The sequence below is a fragment of the Pseudopipra pipra genome, chromosome 7 (genome assembly GCF_036250125.1).
Source record: "Pseudopipra pipra isolate bDixPip1 chromosome 7, bDixPip1.hap1, whole genome shotgun sequence".
In the NCBI taxonomy this organism is placed as follows: domain Eukaryota; kingdom Metazoa; phylum Chordata; class Aves; order Passeriformes; family Pipridae; genus Pseudopipra; species Pseudopipra pipra.
The window spans coordinates 22,590,619-22,615,731 of NC_087555.1; the positions used below are offsets into that span (position 1 = coordinate 22,590,619).

The 25,113-nt window shown below is 36.6% G+C and overlaps 1 protein-coding gene across 2 annotated transcripts in view; it reads right to left on the reverse strand.

Annotated features, from left to right (window-relative positions):
- The window catches only part of PSMD14 (proteasome 26S subunit, non-ATPase 14), a 46,423-nt gene extending 28,415 nt beyond the window's left edge, over window positions 1–18,008 (reverse strand). Inside the window, exons 1-4 of one of the 2 annotated variants that reach the window (XM_064661074.1) lie at window positions 17,891–18,008; window positions 14,678–14,728; window positions 12,997–13,083; window positions 10,071–10,122 (exon numbers count right to left, since the gene is read on the reverse strand). In XM_064661074.1, coding sequence (XP_064517144.1) covers window positions 10,071–10,118 — 48 coding nt within the window. In that variant the 5' untranslated portion in view covers window positions 10,119–10,122; window positions 12,997–13,083; window positions 14,678–14,728; window positions 17,891–18,008. Of the gene's footprint in view, window positions 1–10,070; window positions 10,123–12,996; window positions 13,084–14,677; window positions 14,729–17,041; window positions 17,067–17,890 lie in introns of those variants that run through there. The other variant, XM_064661075.1, reaches the window with a different exon arrangement.
- Between the last annotated feature and the right edge of the window lie 7,105 nt (window positions 18,009–25,113).

The following is a 25,113-nucleotide window of genomic DNA, read 5'->3' on the forward strand; positions in this document are numbered from 1 at the left end:
CTGTCAGCCAGTGAAATGAGCTGCCTGATGGCCAGCCATCTCATAAAACCCAACCAAACTCTGGGTTTGTTTTTGTTTAGAATGGCAGAATCCCAAGTTCAATAATAATTGATAAAATTAAGTAAGCACTATTCCAATACATTTTTACTTTTTTTTTCAGTACAACTTGTAATGGAAAAAGAATCACATGCAAGTTATGAACAGAAAATTAAACTGTAATATAAATTATGCATGATACTATTTTTGCTTCAAACAGTTAAAGAAATGATCCAATATAAAAAGCAGCCCTTTACTTGGGCAGCCCTTGTTGACTAAGTGTTAAAGGCATTTGCCATTCTAACAGGATAAAAACTAACGCCTTGAAGTGTTATCTACTCAGGCCTTTTAGCAAATTTGTTAACACTTTTAGGTATATTACTTCACCTTTCTCTTAGTGTGAACCGATATCAATTATTTAGCCAATTTTATTATTAAATGTGAACTAAAGTGTCACTTTAGAGCACTGCTCTTTATTTGTACTATTTTACATTTATTCAAATAGGTATAGAAGGTGGACTTGATTAATTACACAAGCAACTGAGAAATAGTCCACAAATGGATACACTTTCCATTGTTTAAATGGATCTTAAACACTGCTCTGGTGTCATGCTAACAGCACAAAACATGATTTTGAAATACATCACTGCTGTTTCAAAGAAACTCAGTTTTGCGGGGGTAACTGCAATAAAAATCCAAAGGCAGCGAACTAAAGTACCGTAGAGCACATCTTAGCTTTAATGCACCAAAAACCATATTACCGTGTAAAATATAAGAACTGCCACAATCTTTACTACTTTTTTCCCAATTTATTTTTGCAATTGGAACAATTTAAATATGAACATAGGACACACAAGCAAACTACGACTGCTATAGTGTTTTCTTTCTTTCCCAGTAAGGTAAGAAAGAACCTTTTAATACTTTAATTTTGTGAGTATTAAACAACTAGTGTGAAAAACAAGCTGCATGTAAACTATTTCTACTGCCTCTGCTTCAATGACTAGCTGAGGCAACCTGTTATAGGAGGTGTTAATTGGCAATAGGAGTACAAGTCAGAATCATGTTCCCCATCGTCCTAACCCAGCAAGGCTAGGTCATTAAAGTGGAAATGAATTCTTTCATGCCGACTTAACCCTTTCAATACGTATTTTCAGCTGTTATATCCAAATACAATCGCGAAAGATTAACTAAAAAAAAAAAAAAAACAAGAAAAAAACCCCCTTGCATTACTTTTGAATTTAAATAAGCATTCACCCCACACTTTTTCTTCATTTCCCTTCTCTACCTCCTCCAGAACAAGTGTTTCAGGTAAAGATGACATTTTATTATGTAGGTAAGGAGGATAAAGGCAACTGAGGTATTAATGCAATGACAATCATTGTAAAATAGTAATTTATCACATTAAAGGATGCATGGAAGGATCAGAACACAAAGAAAGCTTAAAACTACAATTTTATGGAGGTAAATTCAACTGTGTGTGTATAGTTTGGTATAAGGGAAAAAAACCCATTCCAGAATACTACCTGCAGAGAGGACACAAGCATGAGCATGAGTGCAGAGGTATTAGTGATAATAAGACCTTAGAAGTTCACCAGAGTACCACTGCTCTCCTCTACTTGCCCTTTGTCACTAAGTGGTACAACCTGGTTATATACTGATATAAATTTTAATAAAAGATGTCTTAGATCAGCATAGTGCTTTTTACACATTGCTAAGCCTAAAAATCTAAACAGAATTTGGATTGTGGAATAATTTTTTCCTGTACTGAGACAATACACTTATAGAAATTACCAACTCATGTTCCATCAGTAGAAGCAGCAAAGGGAGTAAACCATACTCCTGGATCTCAATGGTTCTAGCAACTTTGCCATGACAAGCACTAGAAGCCACATATTGCATTTTCTGCAGTACAGGAAGTTAACATGATCAGTCAATGACAGACAAAAATTACTGAGGTCATAAAAAAAATTAAAAAATCAGAGAGTTCATAAAAAAAGGAAAAATACATTACTTTGCACTGTGAATCACACACTAATTAGTAGTAATTTGAAATTTTATTGCTATTTTCAAGCTAGTACACACGCAATTTTGAAGTTATATCCACATCAACAGGATTAGACTTTGAAACTAGCATTATGCCTAAACAGTTTGTATGTTTAGGTCCATTTTTATACCAATTATAATCAAGCATACATAACAGACCACAAAATACCATAAGCCTCAACAAACAGCCTAGATTTCTCAAAGGATCACATTGTCTTCTTACACCATATGTCAGATGAAATAAAAATTGTAGTAACATGTTTAGTCTCATAGACTCCAAAATGGAGTAAGGATACTAGGGAAGTACTGTGGCAACAACTGCTACTTTAAATTGAAAACCTCTGAAAAAAACCCCACCTTAACAGGCCAGATAAAAACTGTATCAGTATGTTTTATGAATTTCTGTCTCCTAAAAAAAGTTTATCCAGGTTCACATTTACAACAGATCTCCATAAACAGCAATATAGATGGACTTGAAATATGTAACATTTCCAATCTCCCTGTATCTTCAAAAACCAAAATTACAGAACACAGAACTTTGTATAGCTTTGAGCAGTTGGTTTAACGGGTTGGGATCATAAGTTTGCCAACACCTCTTTGGTGCAGAGCCAAGACATTACTGCTTAGCTTTTCTGCTTGTTTGCAGTTTTAGCTTCTGTGGGGTTTTGAGGTTTTCTTTTGTGTGTGTGTGGTGGGTTTTGGGTTGTTTTTTGGTTGTGGGTTTTTTTTGTTGTTGGAGTTTTTTGTGGTGTTTTTGTTTGTTTTTATTATTTGATTGCTTTTAATTAAGTAGAACTTCAAACATAAATAGTTTCCAGTTTACTGGGACACTAGAAGAACCTGGCCAGAATTTCAGTTAACAGAAGGAAGTCATGAAAGTTTAGCTTATGTTTCTATCCTATCCATCTATTAGTAGTCTCTACTGCACTACTAATAGTTTAATGGAAGAGATATAGTAATTCACCAGTGTGAGCATATGCAGGATTTCCCATGTGCTCATAGAATGTAACGTGTTTCGCTCATCTAATTGCCCAAAATTGTCAAAATTTTAAAAGGTCTTCTACAAAAAAGCCAGTACTTCTGTTTTCCACCACTACCTTTTGAAAATATTGTCAAAGACAGAGGCTTAGAACTTACTAAGAAAAAAATATTTACCAGATTTGGCATCAAATTATGCTAATTGAAGTTATTTTGAGGTCCGTTAAGTTTAATTTCACTACAATGTACTTTACAGACATTCTATTTAGTCTAATTTTTATTAGAAATAAATATTTATTACCCAGTATTAACATGCATTCACGATATAAAATTATTTACATATATCACCTTGATGCAATTTGCAGTAGTCAGACTTTCTGCAATTTTCCCAACACAACTGGTGCAAGAAATGGCCACTTAAGTGTGATCTTTCCAGGTTCAGTGTTTCCTCTGTCTTTACCCCATATAAGCTACAAGTTCATTGAGACACATATTACAGCAAGGGAAGGTATGCTGCATCACTGCAGTTAATATCCCTTATTATCAAGCACAAGCACAATTTGGACTAGATGACCTTTAAAGGTCCCTTCCAACCCAAACCATTCTGTGATTGTACGACAACGTTATGATTAGCAAAAAGCCATAAGATCAGGGACACAAAAAATCCTCAGTAACACTGTACCATCCTTTTGAAAAGAACTACTATTTTTCACAACCTCAGTCTACTGGAAATAAAAAGAAAATCCAGAGCTCAGTTTCACTCCAGAACAAAACCAGGACTAACCTGTTATCTATTCCTATCAGCATTACAGAAGGTAGTGGGATTTAGAACCGAGCCTCAATGCACATGACGAGTCAGCATTTGTAGATTTTTGTCTACCTCCAGAAGTGTCTAACACAGATTTTTAATTACCTTATTCTAGAAACAGTTCTGTCAAGAAGGCAAGTACCCATCAGCAGGTGTTACCTGAGATCACCCTGAAGTACACTTTGAGCAGCAAAGCAGTTTACTCAATATGTAGAAAAATGCACTGGGTTCTATATGCCTACAGGTTCTCTGTTGTGAAGAGCTGGTCCTGTGGATATGAGCAGGTGAGCTGGAGATTCAGTAGTAATATGTAGGAAGGTTGGTTGCAGCACTTGAAAAACAATCAACCAACCCTGCCCAAAACCACACCACTATTAACACAAGAACACTTCAAACTTCCAGGGAAAGCCTAAAGATGACTCTTCTACATGGCAGGAAGCAAACAGAAGCCCTTGTTCAAAGGTGCTGGATAGTAGTATTGCAACTTAGCATGGGATTTCAGAAAGAAGATACAACTTCTAAGAGAAAGAAATTAAATCAATCACTGTAAGGCAGCTTACAGAAAGGAATATTACAAATGAATAGGTGTAATGCAAAAGGCACAAGGATGTCTCTTCTTGTTTAGTCTTTTTTTCCTCATGTTCTTTCTCATTATGGCTACACTCATTTCCTTGTCCAAGCTCCTTTGCCTCTTCTGGGGAAAGTCAGTTGAACTACACTGGCAATTAAATCGAGGAGAGAGAGAAGCTAATTGCCTAATTATTAGAAATATGGAAGTTGAAGATCTGAGGGCAAGAGGAGGCAGCTAAAAATGGTATCTAGAGTAAAACAGTAGATCAGAGGAAACTGATAATGCTCAGATGCAACCCACTAGCTTTTTTAGTTTTATGTTTGTTTGTGATTAAAATGTGTGGTGTGAATGTAGTGCAGCCATTTTACTGGAAGACAGCCTTTATAACACAAAATACACACAGAGTTTAAGTACAATGATATGACTGCTCCTAAACCAATTCTATCATATTTCTATCTCCCTCTCCCATGAACCCTTTAGGATATAGATTACGTTACAATGAATCAACTCTGCTCAAAGGTAGGCAAAATATACTCTGCCTTTAGCAGTCCCCAACAACTTTTAAATAAGCCTAACTCGACCCATGGAGTTACTGCCTCCAGTGTAAGCAGACCCTGTAAACAGGCCACACCTGTACCCTAAATTTCCTATGAAGCTTTCACTGCACAGCCCTTCACTAAAACACTAATCAATGCAGAAAAATACTCATCCCAGACTATGAAAGAAAAACAGTATATTCGCTATATCTAAATTGGTTATTATCTCCTTAAATCAAAATCATATATTTTGGATATATAAACTTACGCTAAGACTTTCTACAGAAGATAAGGTAGGCAATCGATTAAGTCTTCTTAACTTCTTATGGAAGTTGATGTTGGATGTTTTTAATGGATGAAAAATGTTAGTCACTGAGAACATTTTTTTATTCTTTAAATGGGTTGATAGCTTCCAGGGAAAAAAAGTAGAACTGGAATAAACTGCCTAAATTGTACGCCATCTCACCTACTGGGAGTTACATTGGAATTCCAGAAATAGTAACATCCTTCATACTTGAGAACTTCACTGGAAAATGTCTCAGAAGCAATGGCACAGAAATGATGCACAATTTTAAGAGCTCTAATTCAGATTTATTACCCTGGCAGAGTAGTGTCAAAAGGCGTATCTGAAGCATCAAATACATGTGAGAAGCAGATAATAGTGCATCATTACAATTCAAACCACACAAAGCATATACACCCAACAGACACAGAAAGGAGAAAGTAGTAGAGGTGCAAGAGATACGGAGATACAAGAACACTCTACAGCTTTTCAAGGAAAAAAGCACTTCATTAAAGACAACACATTTGCATCCTTCAAGTTAACATGCAACCTGTTTCAAGAATCAATAAACCAAAACAATCTTCAATAAGATGTATGCTTTTTTTCCTGGTTGAGTTTTTGGTGTGGGTTTTTTTTGGAGAGGAGGGATGGAGGTGTCTGGGTTTGTTTTGGGTTTGAGTTTTTTTATTGTTGGTGGGTTTTTTGTTTACATACGGAAGATGTAAGATGCAAGAACAAGTCATGTACTTCAAGAGACACATCATCTTAACAAAGTAATCCAAGGAAACTTGCATGTAATTCTTAATTGGGAATGATCTACACTGAGCCTGACCCTTCTCTGCCTGCCAGAGCACCAACCCCTATGCAGAAGTCCTGCAGAAGAGTGCACTGTGTTCTTCTTTAATAACCATCCTGCCTAGATCAGCAGATGAAACAGAACTTTAGATTAGCAGCAGGTCTCTCAAGTTCCTATGGTGCCACAGATTTACTAAATAGGATAAGCATGTTCTAAAAAACTCATGATCATACAAGGGGAAAAAGGTTCCACAGCATCAAACAGTGCAATGCTTGAAACCTCATAATCAAAGTGACAGTTTTCAAGTGCCATTTACAATGCCCTAATCTGGAAACATCCCAGCTAACCCATCTGATCAACTATTTCACAGATGGAAGCACTTGATGGCTAATTGGCAAGTCCATGATTCAAATAAAATAGCTATCTGCACTTCTATTTTCTATATTCCAACTCAAGGTGTAAACACTCCTTACAAGATACAGGTCAGTTCTCTGTCTCCCCCTCCCTTCCCATTTGGACTTTTTCCCTTCCCCTCTGTCATCAAATATGTTAATTCAAAAATACAGAACGAGTTTTATTTTTCATTTATTGTACTAGAACAGTTGTCTGCATGAACAGAACAGTGTAAATAAATATTTTCAAAAATCCATCAAGTAATGAAAAATTACTTCAACAGCATTTTTAAGAAGTGTCATTGTTTCACTGCTTCCTATCACATCTGGATTCAACATGTGCTAGCACGGACAAGAACTTGTATTGCTTGGACTATTGTTCTGAAAGTGTTGGGGAGAGAAAGCTCGGCTAAAAATACACTTAATTTGCTCACACCCTTTAACAATACTCAGTAGGATTGCCTAATAGAGGCATATGTGGAACTGATTTCACTAGCAAACAATAGTTCAGCATACAAAATGAAGAGGAGTGTTGCTCCAAATTCCTGCCTGCTACATAAGTAGAATGCTTTTACGTACCCCACAAAGCCTGTTAATTTGTCTGCAGCAAATGTACAATGCAAAGTAAAGTACTAAATCACTAGTGAAATTCTGTGGTAGGCAGTATTCCAGGGGGAAGAACAGGGAGAGATGGAAATGAATCAGGAAAAGAAGATAACTAGAAAAACCCTCAACATGATAAAGGGAAGGAGAAGTGTTCCAAAGAAGGTCATATTTTTGGCATCAAGTTCAAAACTAAATACAGGTACCTTCCCATAAAAAGAACACATAGTTAATGACCAAGTGCACTATCAGAAAATACTATGAATGGCTTATGTAATGCCAAAAGCTATAAGGTTCTCTTCCCCGTTCCTCTCTTGTCCACCTGCTGCCCCACAAAGACAGTCCTTTGTCCATCTGTGACTAAAAGAGAAGACATGGCTCAAGATTTCTAAGCCACAAGTCACTGGAGGGAAAGCTTATTTTTGAAATATCACTTGAAGATTACTTCCTTAAAGATTTGTTTATCAACCATATGATGACAGGCTTAGGGCAGATGCAACTTAGAACAACTCTGGACAAGTGAAGGCCAATCAGCCACTCAGTAGCATCCTGAAGGAGCAAGTAGTAAGAAAAGAGAAACACAAGTGCAGTGAAAGTAGTTCTAGAGTAGAATACAGTACACAAAAAAATTTGAATAGAATATTGCAAAAACAAATTCAAAGAGCATTTGGGACAGTATATTTGAGTTTGGAAATGAAGAAAAAAACCAAAAAACCCTAAACAATATAATAATCAGAAGAGGCACTTTTACCAAGGTGAAAGAGCTGAGAAAGTACTGCTGAAGAAGCTAAAGCAAGTCAATGAGAAAGAATGGCTTGGTAGAGACCAAGAAAGAACTGTGCTGACCAAGCATCTGCTGTTACTTTAACATCAGTTACAGAGAAATCAAACGGACTGACAGCATACCTTATGGGATGCAGTCCTCTTTGCTAAGCAGACCCCTAGCTACAAGCAAAAAATAATGCCCAAATTATGTGATAAAACTACTTTGAAAATGCCTCTTCTTCTACCAGACTATACACACAGATGATTCTTATGACAGCAAGAATGACTCACTCAGATGTTTTTACTATGTTCAACCTTTAAAGCAAGAGCTCAGAACAACTGTGACACAGCAATAAGAAAAACAAAAAGCTTTGTACACTCGTTTAAAACACTTTAGTGAAAACAAATAGTAATAACTGTTTACTTTCTAGCACTACAAAGTTTATTCAAGAAGTATCCGCCTTCTCTCTTCTAATTCAAAGACACCTGATTCTCTCTGGACTATCTCTCAATCTCAGTTACTAATCAATTGATACTCAGAACAGAAGTGACCTTTGAAGGTCCATTGAAACACAGTACTTTAAGGACATAAAAATATTTTTTTTAAAAAGCTTTCCTACTGATTCAATAAACCAAAAGACTATAAAAGTAGTCAAGACATCCAGTGCAAGTAGCAACTTGTATAAAGAGCAATTCAGTTTTCTGCCTTTTTTTTTTTTTAATCCAACACATACTCATCAACTCATTTAAGAGCAGCTTTGCAGGCCAAAGCTACCAGAGGAGTTCAAAGCTTCTTCTGGATGTTATATTCTATTGTCTGCCACAATTTTCTAGCAAACTTTAAGTTAAAGATGAAAAATTCAGAAAACAGCAGAGAGTTAACTGTAAATTTGAAAAACAGCTTTGATATGCGTCAAGTTCAGAGAGGACTAAGAAGTGAAAGCTTGAGAGATTAGACTGCACAGATGTTAAAAAAATGAAGAGTCATGAAGCAGGCTGGCAGCTCAGAGGAACAAGAGAAATAACTGTTTAAGAAAATTAAACTAAAAATAACTGAGGGCGGCTTGAAGATTCACTAAGAGAGCGTGAATAGAATTTTAGCTATAAAAAGGAAAAAAAATTATGCACCAAAAGTTACAGTTTATTTGGCAAAACACCTAGAGTTTGTAAATCAGCTTAGAATATTTCACCAAATGCTTCAGTATTAAACCCTCTTTGTAGTTATACTGGACACAAAGGCTCTACACACAAAGAAGCTCTGGGTTTAACAATTTCAGTCATCCCAGAAGCAAGCTGGCACACACATCCTGAAGTCCAAGACACACAGAACTGATTTCTTCAGAAGAACAAGAGTCTGAATTCTTGATTTAAAACAGAGCCCTGGAAGCAGATAAGGAAGGCAGAGAAAGGCCAGCTACTGCAGCCAGCCAAGACCTCAAAGAAAATAACACTGGAGCCCGTTCCTTAGGGAAATAACTCTTCCTACAAACCTCAAACAAAGAAGTTCCTAATTATTTTTTTCCCCTGTATCCACAGTGATCAGCACAATGGAATAAGATCAGCTTGGTTTTATTTTTGAAGACTGCTGGCCATGCCACTTGACCAAGGCAAAAAGCACTAGGACTTGCTGCAGTGGCAGGAGAAGCCATATAATGTGAATAGGTCTCTCACTGAAACAGGACAGCTGGCAGGGAAGCTTTTTTCCTGTGAGTAATGTTACAGCAGTGAGGACAACAGTCAACAAGAGAAGACACAATAAAACACACATATAGGTGGCTACAAGTACCTACAGGTGATAAATTCAGCTCAAATTACCTCTTGAAATTTACGTATACTTCAGTATCTTATAATGCCCCATCACAAAGTGATCCAAGGACTGAAATATATCATTTATGAAGGAGCAGTGGATACGTCCTGCCATTTAGAACACTCTTCATGTTCTGAAATTCCGTATTATTGCAAATTGATTTTTTAAAAATTTTTATGTGTTTCCAATGCTTTTCAATTCAAACTTTAAAATGTTCAGACACCAAATGAAAGGTTTATAAGTGTTATGTAAACTCAGTGCCAAAACAAGAATTCATACTGACAAAAAAAAAAAAAGTCAGGCTATAACAATGATTTGCATACACATAAACAATTCCTAGAGTCAAAGACCATTACTATGAACTGGGGGGTTTTTTGATGCTGCTTTTAAATATAAGAAAAGAAATATTCCAGAATTGATTAATATTAAAGATTGACAAGCTATATACTCACCTGTCCGAGCCCAGGCATACCTCCTCCCAGCCGCAGAAGTCTATCCATATTTCTAGAAAAACAGAAACAAAGGAAAAATGTTCCCAAGCTCTGAAATGTTTACTAAATTGCTATCTATATAATTCACCTTCAGTCACTGAGTATGTCAAAAATATTGGTGGTAATTACAACACAACATCAGACTTCCTGTTAATTAACACCACATATTAATTCAAGAAGCTGTCTTCCATGCTAATTAACAGACTTTGTTTTATTGCTTTGGTTTTGGGTTATCCCCAGTTCTGAGGACGAGCACTCTTGTCAAACTTCTGAAAACTTTCCTATCATTCAATTAATTGGGGGATTTTTGTTGGTTATGATCAGCACCTACAGCCAAAAAGTTCCTAAAACTTTATTCCTAAAATTTCCTAAAACAAATTTACTTCAATTTGTTCAAAAATCATGAATAAAAATGTTAAAGTAAGGATTTTAGCATCCTCATTAGTAAGTTCTGTGCTAATTAACTTACAGCTTGTCAGTTATCATCAAAACTACATGTGAAAGACACTAAGCAGATTATGGATCTCTGAATTAGCATCAAAAGCTTTTTTTAATGAACTCATTATACTAAAAGAAATACTGTAAAGTAAACATTTAATGTGTATATAGTTAGAAGACTAGTGACAGTACAGTCACTTAATACATTTCCAGTGTTGCATGTGCCATTGCTTTAGCACAAGATTATTCCAATCAATGCAACTTGTTACTTAAAAAAAGAAAACGCAGTTTTTGTGTCTTGCAAGTTTCAAAGGAGTGATCTCCAGGAATAAGAGCTGTTAAGGTCCCCCAGCTAAAAATATTACAGTGATGTTTCTTTCTCTGCAGTTTTTTCACTTTCTATTGTTGAAACGACAACAACTATTTCATTGTGGATACCTAAGTACAGGTTCTGTCCCAGTTTTCACAGAACCTGCTTTCTTGTCTTTTTCAACTTCCTAGCTTTATACAACAAAACTCAGAGATGAAAAAAAAAACAAACCCCAAATATTACTTTTTAAACAGCTGCCTTCAGCAAATCAAGCCATTTCCAAGGCGTATAGAAATTAGAAAATGTTACTGGTTTATTTTATTCGGGAAATAGAAGATACAAAGTAAAGCATCAGAAACTATGATCTTAATTGGACAAGATTTAATACAACACAACAAAGCCTGTTTAGGTGATAAGAGGAAGTATGATTTCTGAAATACATTCATCCTCCAAATGGATGTTACATTACAAATAAGAGGATTATATACATGATTTCAGACTACATTAGCAATACTAATTCAGCAGCCCTCTTTTAAAAAGTAATTATGCAAAAGAACTTGAAAAATAAATTTGCTTTGTGTATTAAAAATAAAAGTCTTCATGTTAAAGGTGAATATAATCTCATTATTTCTTCTGAAATTTGCTAATATTTTTACTGGCTAAAGACTAATAGGCTTTATTTCAGTATAAGTTTAAAACAAATAATCTAAGCTTCTAAGCACACAAAGAAGCAGCATTTTAATTCCTACTTTAATAATTTCATAACAATATCAAAGATACATGGATCAATAATACTTGGTCTATTTGCTAATTTCACTTTCCCAGTCCAATGCATTACCAAGCTATTAGTTTAATTTGATTCACTCCCTTAATTTTGTAGGTACATGTGAACCCAACAACTGCAGCCTCAACTAACAGTAAGTGCTTTCTTAAAGCTCCATTGCCACTGTATGAATTAAAAAGGAGTTTATTAAAGGGTCAATGGTTATCCTTCTCTTTTTCACAGTCATTGAAACCAAGCTTCTTTATTAGAGGCAAAAGCTGCACACAGTGCATATACTTTTCTATCCTGAACTACTACAAATTCCAAATCAAGTTGTAGGATTTCCTGGGAAAGGTTAAATTGCTGTTTAAAGCTATTATGTAAGCATATGTTAAATGGCTTCAATGAAACAGTCACAATGTTACCATAAATTAACGCCAACTACATTTCATTTTACCCCGTGTGGTAGATACTCCTCCATTGAAACACACAATGATTCATCTTCTGTGACACTAATGAGGGCTGAAGAGTAACTGAGAAGTAAATTTAAACTACTAAAATTATTATTTTAATCCATCATGATTGTAAGACACTCTTGGTCTCTACAACTGATAACCATAAAACTGGGCGTTCCTACAACTACACAACTTCCAAAAACTGATGAGGTGTATTACCTATGTACTTCAAGAAACGATATTGAATAATAAATCTTTTAATGCAAGTGAAAACAATAGTTAGTACTAACTAGTTAATATTTTATTTACACAGTTTATTCCAGTTTCTAACTCAATAGAATAGTACATCATTTATAGAAGCATATTTTGCCATATTAAAGTTGGATTAGACTAATGCGTTAAACAAACTGATTATTTATCTGCAAAACCTTACCAAAAAAATCTCATTGCTTTATACAATTGGAGAGATGTAACATTTCCCACCTAACTATCACTGACTAATCACTGAACTGAGATATGCAGATTTTTAAGACAGCGGCATAAACAGAAAGTCTCCAAAAAACAACTCTAGATGCACTGCAAATTGTTTCACTAGCTCCATGAGTTGACTCTGGTTAGAGTTGAGGCAACCACTACTTTACTTGCCTATTTGTAATTGAATATGTTTTAGTAGGTTATAGCATATTTGGACCTAAACGTATTTGTTTACTCTGTATAAATATCTGAAGAATTTAGGTTAGCGAACCAAATCAAAACTACTTTTAATTTTTGTCAATCCACTGTATCTAAATATTATTTCAGCCATAAAATCCATTTACGAAACAGTGTTTTTGTAAACCTTAAAACAGTTTAAGCAAAATTTTTAGACCTTAATTAAGATAACTTTAGCCTTTACAAATAAAGCAAATATGCATTTCTAACCTGGTGCTTAGCAGGAGTGATCACAGATCAAATGTGGCAGCAGCTCCCACTTTTTGACTGTAAAGATGACACCAGTAAGTCTCTTTCCTACACAAGGGAATAGAAAGAAGGGGAGAAAACCGGTAAAATTCAGAAACAGTAGCCCACGCAAAAAGAAATGTTACATGGATGACCCCCAAAAGGACAAAGCATCATTGAAGAATAGCCCAAAGAATGTTTGCTGGGTTTTCTTTTTTCTTTTACCATATAATCCCTTGAAGTGGTATATGCCACATCTTGCTCAAGTATCCATAACACTGAAAGAAATTTCCAAGACTCTCAAAATGACATGTAAGAGTATTATAATAATCCATTTATGCAATTTAAAGCTAATCGATTGTTTAAAATGGTGTTAGAAAGTGAAACCATGGTCCTTTTTCACTATTTAGAAGACCTTGTCTAGCTAAGATGACCTAAGCACCAAGATTAAGAGCAGTCTGCAGGTACAGATAGTTTTGTTTATTTCTGCAGGAGCAGTTTGTGTGACTGGAAAAGTCACAGAGTCTTTTAGGTTTGCCTGAATTCAGGTTGAGAAAGGCTGCTTCACACTCAATTTAGGAATTAAAATTCATGTTATCCTCCTCTCAGAGAACATTGCCCACTAATTGCATCCACTCAATCATTTGTAGAGCAGTGTTTTAAAACAGATCTGTGAAATGATCTGTGGCCATGATTTGATAGACATTTTTTTCAATGTCAGTGTTAACATAAGGAGCAGTGGGGAAGCTGCTGCTGCTTACCAACTTGATGCTGCTTTCTCAGTACTGCCAGGACAGCCATTTGTGCAGCCTTACAGTAAAACTGATAGGCTAACAAAAATGTTGGTTTTAACCCTGTTCACTTCTCTGAGACGATTCACACTGCATCCCAGAAACAGTTGTCCTGGTGTAACAGAAAAAGAGGTCTTGGAAGAGCTGATTGCTTCTAACACTAATCCAGACTCCAGAAGACATTTATGTCAAATCATTCTTTAAGCTAAAGCTGCCTGAAGACTATGTGGGTTTGGGGGTTGGTTTTGAGGATTTTGTTTGGGTGGGGTTTTCTGGTTTGCTTTGTTTATTAGTAATTGAGGTAATTTAACAGAGACCCTTTTGAACCTTATCTCAAAGTAGTACAAGAGTAAAGAAAGATGTGTTCACCTTCCCGGAAAGTTAGAGGAGAAAGAACAAATCAGAGTTTCTCATTCCTGACAGGTTGGGGTGGAATTCCACTAACAATTCAAATGAAAAGTTACTATACTTCTGACAGCTTTGCAGAAGGAAATGATCCTTTGCACAAGGAGAGATCACATGAGCCAGGACTACAACAGCCAGCAGAACAGGATCCAGTTCTTCAATTGGGCTTCAGTTATAACCCAATTCACTTTTAAGAGGCTGGCCACCCAGACGACTTGCTTTCCCTTCCCCACTTACTACAAGGGTATTAAAGAAACAGATCTCTGTGAGCTTGGTCTGTTCCCCCAAGAAGCACACAGCATGGTCACCTATACCTGAGAATTTTTCCTCTCCCTCCTACAAAGTGCAAAAAGCTAGTTTTGATTATGCAACTTACCTATTGTTTTTTTCCCTACATTTGCACACACATACACACACATATAAATAAAAGACAGAAAAGTAAACAAACAGTTTACAGTAAATCTCACCTCCTTTCCTTCCAAAGTCAGCAAAGGTATTTTGATAATGTCTCCTTCAATCTGCAAGGAAGAGTTAACAGTCTCTGTTTAAAGTAAGGCTTTAAGGAAGTGAGTAAACGTATCAAATAGTTTCATATCAGGAAAATGCAAAAGGACAGCTATAATTATAACAAACTTGCATTTTGGTGCAACCAGGATTTGGATAACATACACTCATCACTGAGATTATTATGTTAACTAGTGGCTTCAAAAAATTAATTAAGTAGCTTCTCTGCTTATGAATGTCTATGATTGAAACACTTTCACTAAAAAATCTTGGTCATAGGATAGTATTTAAAAAATCCATGCTTCCATTGTTGTAGTTTTAACTGTCCTGGCCTCAAAAGGGAAAAGTCTGTGGATATTAATAATGCAGTGAAAGTATACACAGAGCATCTGAAAACTGACCTGAAAACAGAAATTTTAAAATCCATGCCTAATATTTGCTCATAATACTACTGCTAGGTAACTGTAATAATTGGAAAGAGCTGCCCATTTGGAGAACTCTGGTTCATCAGTCAGTTGTTCGTTGGTACTTTCAAGTTACTTAAATGGTGACTCTTAATAATGAAAACATTTTTCCTTAGGTAACATAGGGATGAAGTTATATAAAAGGATTATGCACAAATGTATATACACATGTTGGTATAAACCAACAGCTACTGTGTTTATACTTGGCATGTTTCAGCATGTATTTTGAAATCAACTTGAAACACAATCTTAAATTACCGTATCTCTTTGCATGAGATACATGAGTTTCACACTACAGTGCACTATTTTTATCTAGCATTAACACTCCATGATGCGATCCCTCAATGAAAGACAGTTCTCCTGGGCTGGCAACTTTTGAGTTAGTAAAAAAACAACTATCAAAATCAGCTTCGACATACACAGAAAAGAAAACACTGGCTACTAAACTGTCATATTAGTGGAGAGAGTATCAGGCTTGACTCAGGTGACAGCAATTTACTTCACAATTTGTACACTGAGGGACTTGATGCAAATCATTTCATCTTCGAAAACTCAGGTTCTCCACGTGAGACTACATAATAATCTTTGTACAAGCACTTCCAGGTCTCCTGTTGAGAAGTTATACATAGCAGATGATCAACAATTTTATTAACAGCAACTAAAAAAGTGGTTTAAGGTTTTTGCTGCAACTGTAACCATTTCAGCTTCACTAGGGATGATAAACAGCTACAAGGGCAAATCAGTTGAGAAATTACATATTGCAGAAAAACATCATTTTGCCAAGAAAAGAACAGGTAAAGTCATCAAACCAAGAACAGATACTTCACATATGAAAAGGCAGAGAGGGGGTGGGGCTAGTCTATCTTCCTATACATTCTGCATGAAAAGAGAAAAAAACAATATTGATGTTACCACCGTCAGTCACCTGTTCATTAAAGCTAAAGATTAATTTCATGAATGAGTGTAGTCTCAGTAGTGCAAATCCAGAATCACACAACTATTTTGCTTCTATAATGTGTTCAGTTCTATAAATCCAGATCCTATTTCAAGATCGCATAGACCTGAATCACAATAGACACGAACTGGACTAGAAGGTCTGCAGGTTCTGGACTCTGCTTTCTGACTTCTAGAAGTACAGCAAACGTAATTCTACTACGTCCATTGCTGAGCTGGAGTTACTGAAGTAACACAGACTGAAACAAACTACTCTAAAGCTACTAAAGCATATTCACACCAAACTTACAGGTAAGCAAAGATTCATTAACAAGTTCCATCACCACAGAAACCCACAAAATTAATCTTAATTTTATGCTACATATAAAGTAACAACTTCTCTGAAATCTGCAGAAAGGCAAGTAAACACACAACTACTGTGGAACCATCCCATCACCAACTCCAACAAATACTCATCATACCAGCACTCCATTATTCAAGGTATTCTCAATACCTGTCCTTTCCTAAATCGTTCTCTTCCATCATCCTAGATGTTACAAGACAGTTGTAGACACTATTAGTTTATACCCCATAATGCTTGTCAATAGTGAATCACTTCCAAGAAAGCTTACAATAATTTATATGTTGGTGTTATTTAATGCTAATTTTAAAGCGTTCCCTAGTTTATAATTTTCTAAACCATAGATATCAAATGAATATCACTGACATGGCATGTTTTAACAGGTGATTTTCCATTAAGCTACAGGCTAAACTCAGTTGCTCAAAGTCACACAAAGTGATTCAGAAGCAATTCATATGCAAGCCAGTTTCTGAATTTCTTCAAACACAGATATTTTTCCGTGTTTCATTAAGGTAGAGGCAGATAGGTTTTCAGACTCACAGGCTGAAAGCTTTAAGATGAATACAAACCTGTCAGACTTTTCAGCTTGCCTAGTACCATTTCAGTTATATACAGCTTTCAAATACATTTACATAAAACTTCTCTCTAAAAAGTAAATCTCAAGCCCTGTGGTTTTCTGTTTTTCCACCTAAACCAAGTGCAACTGCAAGAGATGACACCAGCCTATACGCAGATTTGCCCAACTGTTTACAAGTATCCACCTATATTACATAAAGTTGTTCCAAATCCGATACTTAAGTCGGCTGCATCCTAGAAACAGCGCTGTTAAATTTTGTTTATCGCTCCTTTTCTACTTAATTCTGCTTCTTTCTCCTTCGCGTATCCCAGCCAGTGCTTTGCCCTAACTTCCCCTCTCTCTCCGGCTCCAGCTGCAACACTGCCGGGGATCGCGGCACTGCTTCGCTCCGGGAGCAGCAGCGCTGCCGCCCGTGAGGCGTCTGTGTCGGGGCCCAGAGCGCACAGCAACCCCTCTCTCGGCGCTGCCGAATCACGACAGGCCGGGGCGGAGGCGGCCCGGCCGCGGGGCCCGTGCGGCGCCGAGGCCCGGCCGAGACCAGCAGCGGAGCCCCCCTGCGCCGCTCCCCGGCCCCTCCCGCCGCCTTCCCCCGCCGGTTCGCAGCCGCCCTGGGGCCGCCGCTGCCCCGAAGCGCCCGGACCTCCCCGGGGCGCAGCCCGCACCAACACGAACGGGCCCCGCCGACCCCCCCGAGCCGGTGCCGCCCGCCAGACCCGCCCCGTCTCGCTCCCTCAGCACAGCCCGCGTCCCCGCCCGGCGCCCGGGCCGCCCCCCCCTCAGGCCGCGGGCTCCCCGAACACCGCAGAGCGGGGGCGGCCGCCCCGGCGGGCCGGGCCCTCACCTGGGCCGGAGCCGCCCGGGCCGCGGTGAATCAGCCGGATCTCATTCAAACCGAGCCCTTCCCGGTTCACAGGGCACCCGGCGGCGGCTTCCGGCCCCGCGGCCCGCGGGGAGGAGCTTCCGAGAGCGGAGACCTCGGAGAGGCGCGGGCTGAGCCGAAGCGGCCAAAACTGCCGTGCTGAGAATGCTGTGGGGTCACTTCGTCCACAGCTCAGGGTCACGCTGCAGCCGAATGTCACTAGTGCTCAAACAACGAGACAATAGGGTGGTAGAAGAACCAACGAATGTGTCATCGAGTCAATAAAAGGATGGGAACAGTGCATGTACTCTCTCAAAAACAGTGTTACAGAAAATAGGAGGATTTAGAGAAGAGCAATGAGAGTGGCCATATGCATAAAACTAGCAGAAGCAGAAATGGGAGAGGTTTTGCCAAACTAAGACAATTGGGAGATAGTCAGGCAAAAGCATGCTGATGAATGATGCAAATTTCTCTAATGCAAACAGAGAAGCAAAATGGAATTTCTGTTATGGGAGGAACAAAAACTCTTTTGTAAATTAAAAGAGGAAAATACAAGGCCAAGGAAATACTTTCCCTGACAGTATGTGATCAAGTTGTGAATCTCGATGCCTCTTATGAACTTCAGGCTAAAACAATAATTTTTTTTAAAAAGTTGATTGATATCTAGTTACTGAAATATTGCAAATATTTTAGGAAGTATTGGAACAACTTAACCTATAAAAGCAATATATTAGGACTCTATAATGGAGTTCTGCCATGAATGACCATGAAGAGCCTTGTGATTTGTTTGACAGCTCCTTTAAGAACTGAGAATGTAATATTAGAAGATGATCAGCATTTTCTGCTCACAGACTAACTACATGGAAGCAGCTGACAAGACACTATGTTATAAATTATACAGAAATAACATCAGATACAGATGCGGTCACCACTCCCATGACACTTTAGCAGAAGTGGAAGTTTTAGGGTTTTATATCAGGAAGTATGAAATTAGTCAAAAGAAAGGGAATTACCATGATACATACTATTCTGTTTTTTGCTTTTTGAAAAGCAATATTCTTATAATGGTCTCTTCCATCCCTTTTCAGCTTTACGAGGCTGAGGGAATCACAAGAGTTTAAGTTTCCAAAAGATTCTTAAAAAGCTAAAGGGTTAAACTGTAGTTTACATTTTGGGTCAGTCATTTCTTTTTCATGTTACTAATGCAAAACCTATTAGTGGAGTTTATTGCTGCACCCACAGCCAAATTACTCAGAAACAAAGAGTAAAAAAAAAAAAATCTACGTGTGTCTGTGTGTATGTCTATCTGGGTATGTCTGCCTCAAACAGAAGAAAACTTGCATCCTGCTTCAAACAGGCTGTTACATTCTTTCCTGTTTTAACCTGACAAAACTTAGCTCCTGTCTTGAGGCTGTATTTTGAGACTTGTGCATGTCTTAATGTTCTCAGAAGTCATTATAATAATTATGTGCTCAAAGATTTTTGTTTTAGATTAAATTATTGAGGTAAAGAATTAATTTAGTGAACTGAAATGCTTTATATATTTTGCTGGTTTGTACCATGATTTTAAGAGCAATCCTATTATTCCTTCATGTTCACTGGAATTCTAACTCCTTAATGAGAAATACTCATATTTCAGTTCTCACTCTGCAGTCATGTGTCTTTAAGGAACTCTGCACTTCTGAAAGAAGAAACACAAATATTTATGAAAAGTGAGCATTCCTCTGGGTTAATATGTATAAGAAAGAAAAACAACATAGTTACATCTTTGTATTATGCGTGTACCCACTGACTTAAATGAGCAATGTCATTTCAACCCATTTGAAAATTTAGCCCTTCTCCTTTGAAATACAAAGTGTAACAGACTTTCATTGTTATTCCTAATTACATTTCAAATCATAGTATTGACTTTTTTAATATATACATTTATTGAAATTTTTTAAATAAGTATAGTTACAGAAGAAGGAAAAAAAGGAGAAAATAGGAGAAATATTTACATTAGAAAGTATAGTGAATTAATTGGATATATAAAGGCAGTATCATGCTTGGTACTTATGACAGATGGTATTTTATATTTTTATATAAAAAAGATATATTCTTAATTGTATATGTCAAAGGAAAGAGACCATATGTTGTTAAACACTTCCAAATTGTCATTTAATCTGAAGGGCACTCACTCGCTCACATGCTACTGAATCCCTTATTGTTTTGGTCTAACCAGCGTTAATCGATAGAAGATTTTATTTATTGTTTTGCAGTAATGTAGTGCTAAATGAAAATGTTCAAGGTTTGTTCCCTTTTTTATTACTTGGATGGCTGTCATAAGTGATAAAAACTTCCTTTGGCTGGACACTTACATTCCTTCTGTTTTCCCCATGCTAACCTATCCTTGCTTGTTGTGAAGTGATCAACAGGGATCAGACTTGATAAGAGATCACAGCATTTTTTCCTAACTCCTGGTATATAATTTCCCCTCTAAGTCTGTTTGTGATTGGATTAAAGCAGCAATATTGCTGAAGCTCCGTAATTAAATAATTTAATTTTACAAAGCTGAGTGACAAAATTTAAGAGTTGTCTGTAGAACGAGAAGAATGCCTTGAGAGATTGGCCACAATTTTCTTGCAAATCATGTATATCGACAAATATAGTCCTAGTTTGTGCTAGGACAGGATGAAATCTCCAGGTCTGAGATATAATATGTATTAAAAAAAAAAAAAAAAGAAGGAAAAAAACCCAAACCCCCAACAAACCCAATGGAAGATACAGTTTTAGAAAGCCCGGTATTAGAACACAGGATGCACTGTGGATTGGAGAAAATATTAGAGTTGTAGATAGTTTTATTTCTATGTTTAAACATGTAGAACAGAGTATAGGGAATGAATATACATCGGGGAATACAAGATCTGATGTCATTCTTGTGAGGGGATAATAGAGTCAGAAGCACACTTTTTTTTTGGTTTTTTTTGTTTTTTTTTTTTCTTAGAACTATGTTTGGCTTAGAACTATTACTGAAAAAGTAATGGAGGAATAGTAGTTTCTTGAACTGCAGCCTTTCACCGCAGAAATGGACTGGAGCTCTGTCTTGGCAAACCTGTATATAGGGAAGTGGTTTCTTCTGTTATACTTGGCAAGCACTCACACAGTTAGAAGTGCTGATGGTAACCTCTGTGACATCCCCAACAGCTTGTACAATGCTTGATCAACTCCTTGCTGCATATAGAGTAGTAACAGGTCTTGTCACAAACAATGAATAAAATTTTACAGGATTAGTTAAAGATAGTATATAAGAGTGAGATTACTTTTTTTAGTCTTCTCAACAGTTCTACAAATCAGCTGCAGAAGGCTGTTAGAGGCTTGAAAGAGGCTTCATTAATCATGAAACATATGATTATTGAAAACCTGCAAACAAAACTATTTGCATCTCTTCCAGAGCACAGACCTGCCCATTAAAGTATGACAAGTAAAAACTCATCTTAATTTGAGTGAGAAGAATGGTAACAATATATTTGGATTTAATCCATCCCATTTTAGAAGGGAGAGGATATTAAGGAAGCAAACATTCCCTACAATGAGCCATAAAGACAGCCCCACCCCACCTCCAGTTGGTGCCAGAAGATCTTATTTATATTGGAAGTTTCAGTATTCACCAGCCAATACAAGTTTCACATACAGTCCTAAAGGAAACTGGACTTTTGTCTTTTTATTTCTATTTAAAGTAATGTCTGAGTTGTGAGAACTATCTACAAACCATCTGGAGAAGATAAGGCCAAGAAAAAAAATCAGTCTCGCTGGAAATGCTTGTGTTGGGGGTGTCTATGGAAAATTTTTATGAGGAAACAGAAGTGGGTTTGTGTCCCTGGCAATTGCAAAGGTGCTACTCTGTGAGAGACAGTTTATTTAAATAACTGTGTAGAAGACTGTAAATTGAAGACTGTAAATTAAGAGGAAGGTGGTATGCAAAATGGACGTACTGTGGGTTTTTTCTGGATTACTGTGGGATGGAACACCTAATTACTACACTTAATTTCTTTTTTTCTTTATTCAGTGAGAGATTTTCCCCTTATTTGTGACACAATAAAAATAATTTTAGACTTCCTTTAGTACTTAAGATATTTCTGATATTGGACTGAAACATCGGTTTTAAAAGCACTGTGTAACCAGTATAATGCTTTTCACCAATTTTGGGTAGTGAGGGCCAAGAAATAAAGACAATTTACTCCTGTGGCTGTGTCTGTGTTAGGGAGTAGTACAGACTAGTAGGAACAAATGTGTAGGGCTAAACAGGAAACCATTCCATATTTATTTCAGCATTTTTTACTTTAGATAGCTGTAATTGAGTCTCATAGAGTGAATGCCCATTTGAAACCAAAATGTATTAAGCATGTTTCTGGTTTGCCATTTTTCATATGAGAGAATCCACTTCCAGCACTCGCAAATGGCAAATCAAAACACCAAAATGCTTTGATGGTTTCCCTTTAAGGCACACTCTGGATCCTAACTTAAACAATCATGTAGATGCGTGATATGTATCATCATTTTTTTTTTTTTGTGACAGGAATTAACCAACAGTACGTAAAGACAAGATGGCAGAAAGCTGGAGAAGAGCGAAATAAAACTGAAGAAGGTGAAGTTGTCCATACTGCTACACATGGCATGCCCAAAGCACTGGGTATATACAATATGTTCTATGGAGGGCCTGAGGGACCTGTAAACTGCTAGATAAAAACCCATTCAGTGAATATTTTGATCCTCACAAGAGTGTCACTTGGGAAAGACACATTTTTTACAAGAAACCAGCTGCCAGATGAGACCATTGACCATTGTTAAGATCTTTAAAATAAAGCCAAGTAATGTGAATTGGAGCAGTTAACAGATGGATGAATTACTTGTGATATAAGTGATAACCAAGTCAAAGCAAGGTGAGAAAAGGACTTGACATTGCAAAGAACAGCGGATATTTGCAGGGCTAGTAAAGACTGCTTCCCAAATAAAAGTGTTAGCTAGTGGTGAAAGAACTGGAGTGTATCTAATTAAAAATGCATACCAAAGCATAAAGAGAGAATACTAGGGTAAACAAATGGCAGAGACCAGACTTGTTTTCAATAGATGTAAAATCAATCACAACATGGTGAAAAGGTCCTACACAAGAGGATCGGTGTCCTGTATACAATGAAAGCAGCCATTTTGCAGAAAATAGATTGCTTTCAATTCAACTTGTAAAGATATGCCTAAGAAAAGCTATCCATGACTATATGCTGCTGGAGGACATAGTGATGATGACAGCAGCGACTACAGTGACTTATTTAAAGGATGGTAGGGATGATACCATTCTATAAAATCAGATTTTCTGCTCAGCCAGAACATTTTCCTTTGAAATTATGTCACAAACAGGGATGCAATTTTTAGATTCTGGAAATTCTCTGATGACACAGAAGTAATGAAAAATTCCTAAATAGCTTCATTCTACAGAACTCTATATAAATGAAATAAATCTGTAAAGATTATATTACTCTAATAATCACAGAGATATAGCAGTGAATAAAGTATTTGCACTCTTGGTGCCTCTAGAAAACAACGTTCTGTTCATCATTTGTGATTTACCCTGTTACTCAGAACGTGAAAGAACCTGTACTTTCTAATTAAATACAAACTGGAGCTGAATACAAAATAATGTATCCAACTCATACATTAAATTTGTGACTTCCACATAGTCTTCAGACTTACGCAAGCTATTGATCAGATAATGTTGACTCATCTCTTTAGGATGGTCTCAGTTCTTGAGGCCCATCAAGATACACTCCATGGCAATTTTTCCTCTTCATTACCCTGACACTTTCTTCCATGTCATCCTTTGTAGAAGTCTCTGCTATACTTATGAACAATAAAGCATGATGTCCTTGTTGTGTTTGGAAATTTTCTGAGGTAACACAAATTATAAATAGCTAGCGAGGATGAACCTGGACATTTCTCCTCTTTGGTTGGTTTAGAAAAATAGCTATTTTGTTGATTAAACATGTACATCATGCTTCAGTCAGCTCAATTTGTAACGTGAGACACTGGTAGAAGGAAAAGGAAACTAAAATATAGCATAATAGTTTCTTGGCTGTACACAGTCTTTACAGTTTTGATCATGCCTTGTTCTGTGTTGATCACAGAAAAAATACTAGAAGTACATAGAAAAGGTTAGTTTCATTCTTGTAGTACCTGAATTGTCAGAAATATAATTTTTCAGGATGCTATTACCCTGAATAGGCAAGCTTCTTACAAACATTGAGAGAAATGTAATTTGGGTAGGCAGGGTACTTGCAATTGGCAATAAACTATTCAGGTAAAGCAAGATCCTTATTTTAGCTACATTGGCTATGTGCCATAAATAAATACAGTAGCAATTTATCTCACTAGCTATCTTGATTCAGTTGATTAAAGGCTATAAACTGACTTTAATTATATGTTGTAACAGTTGGTGTTTGGAGACCTAAATATTTGGGTCCATGTGGCAGCAGTTTGAGTCTCCATTGTAGAATGGATCTGAAGAAGCTCTTAGTACTGCCCAGATTTCTAATTTCAACCTTTTTTTTTTTTTTCTAAATTCATATGCCTCCAGATTTTTTTCTTCATTTACAGAGCTGTGATTCTTTTAGCTTGACTATTAAACACTTTTTTCTTTTCCTATCTTATTCCATGTCTAGAGTTCAGTACAAGCACCAATTGAACCTAAGCCTTTTCTCTGCTAAGGTAGGATGTAGAAATTGGGATACATTTCAGGTATTTTTTACTAAGATAATGAAACACTAAGGTGTTTTATCCTTGCAGAGAAGGTAGATGCAAATGTTACACTTACACATGCTATTGTTTTATAAAATGATTTGTGCTTTTTGTTTTTGGAGTTCCTGGGAACTAATGAGGCAACCCTCAGTAGCAGGTACTTAAGGCATCATTGGTCTGTTCTTTGAATAGTTTATGATAACTTTCAATTAAATTAATTTAAATTAAACTTTATTATTTTATTTTATATTTAGTTACTCTGCTAAGAAGAGTAAATATTACTCCCTTGTCTGTTCTTGTTGTTTAAGTGTTATTCTCCACAGCATCATGTAAGTTATTATATTTTGTTTTGCTGATAAAAATGAGTCTAAATCCAGGTAAGAATAATATTCAAGGCAAAAATAAATATCAAAGCTTGTTGTAATTAACTAAAAAATAGA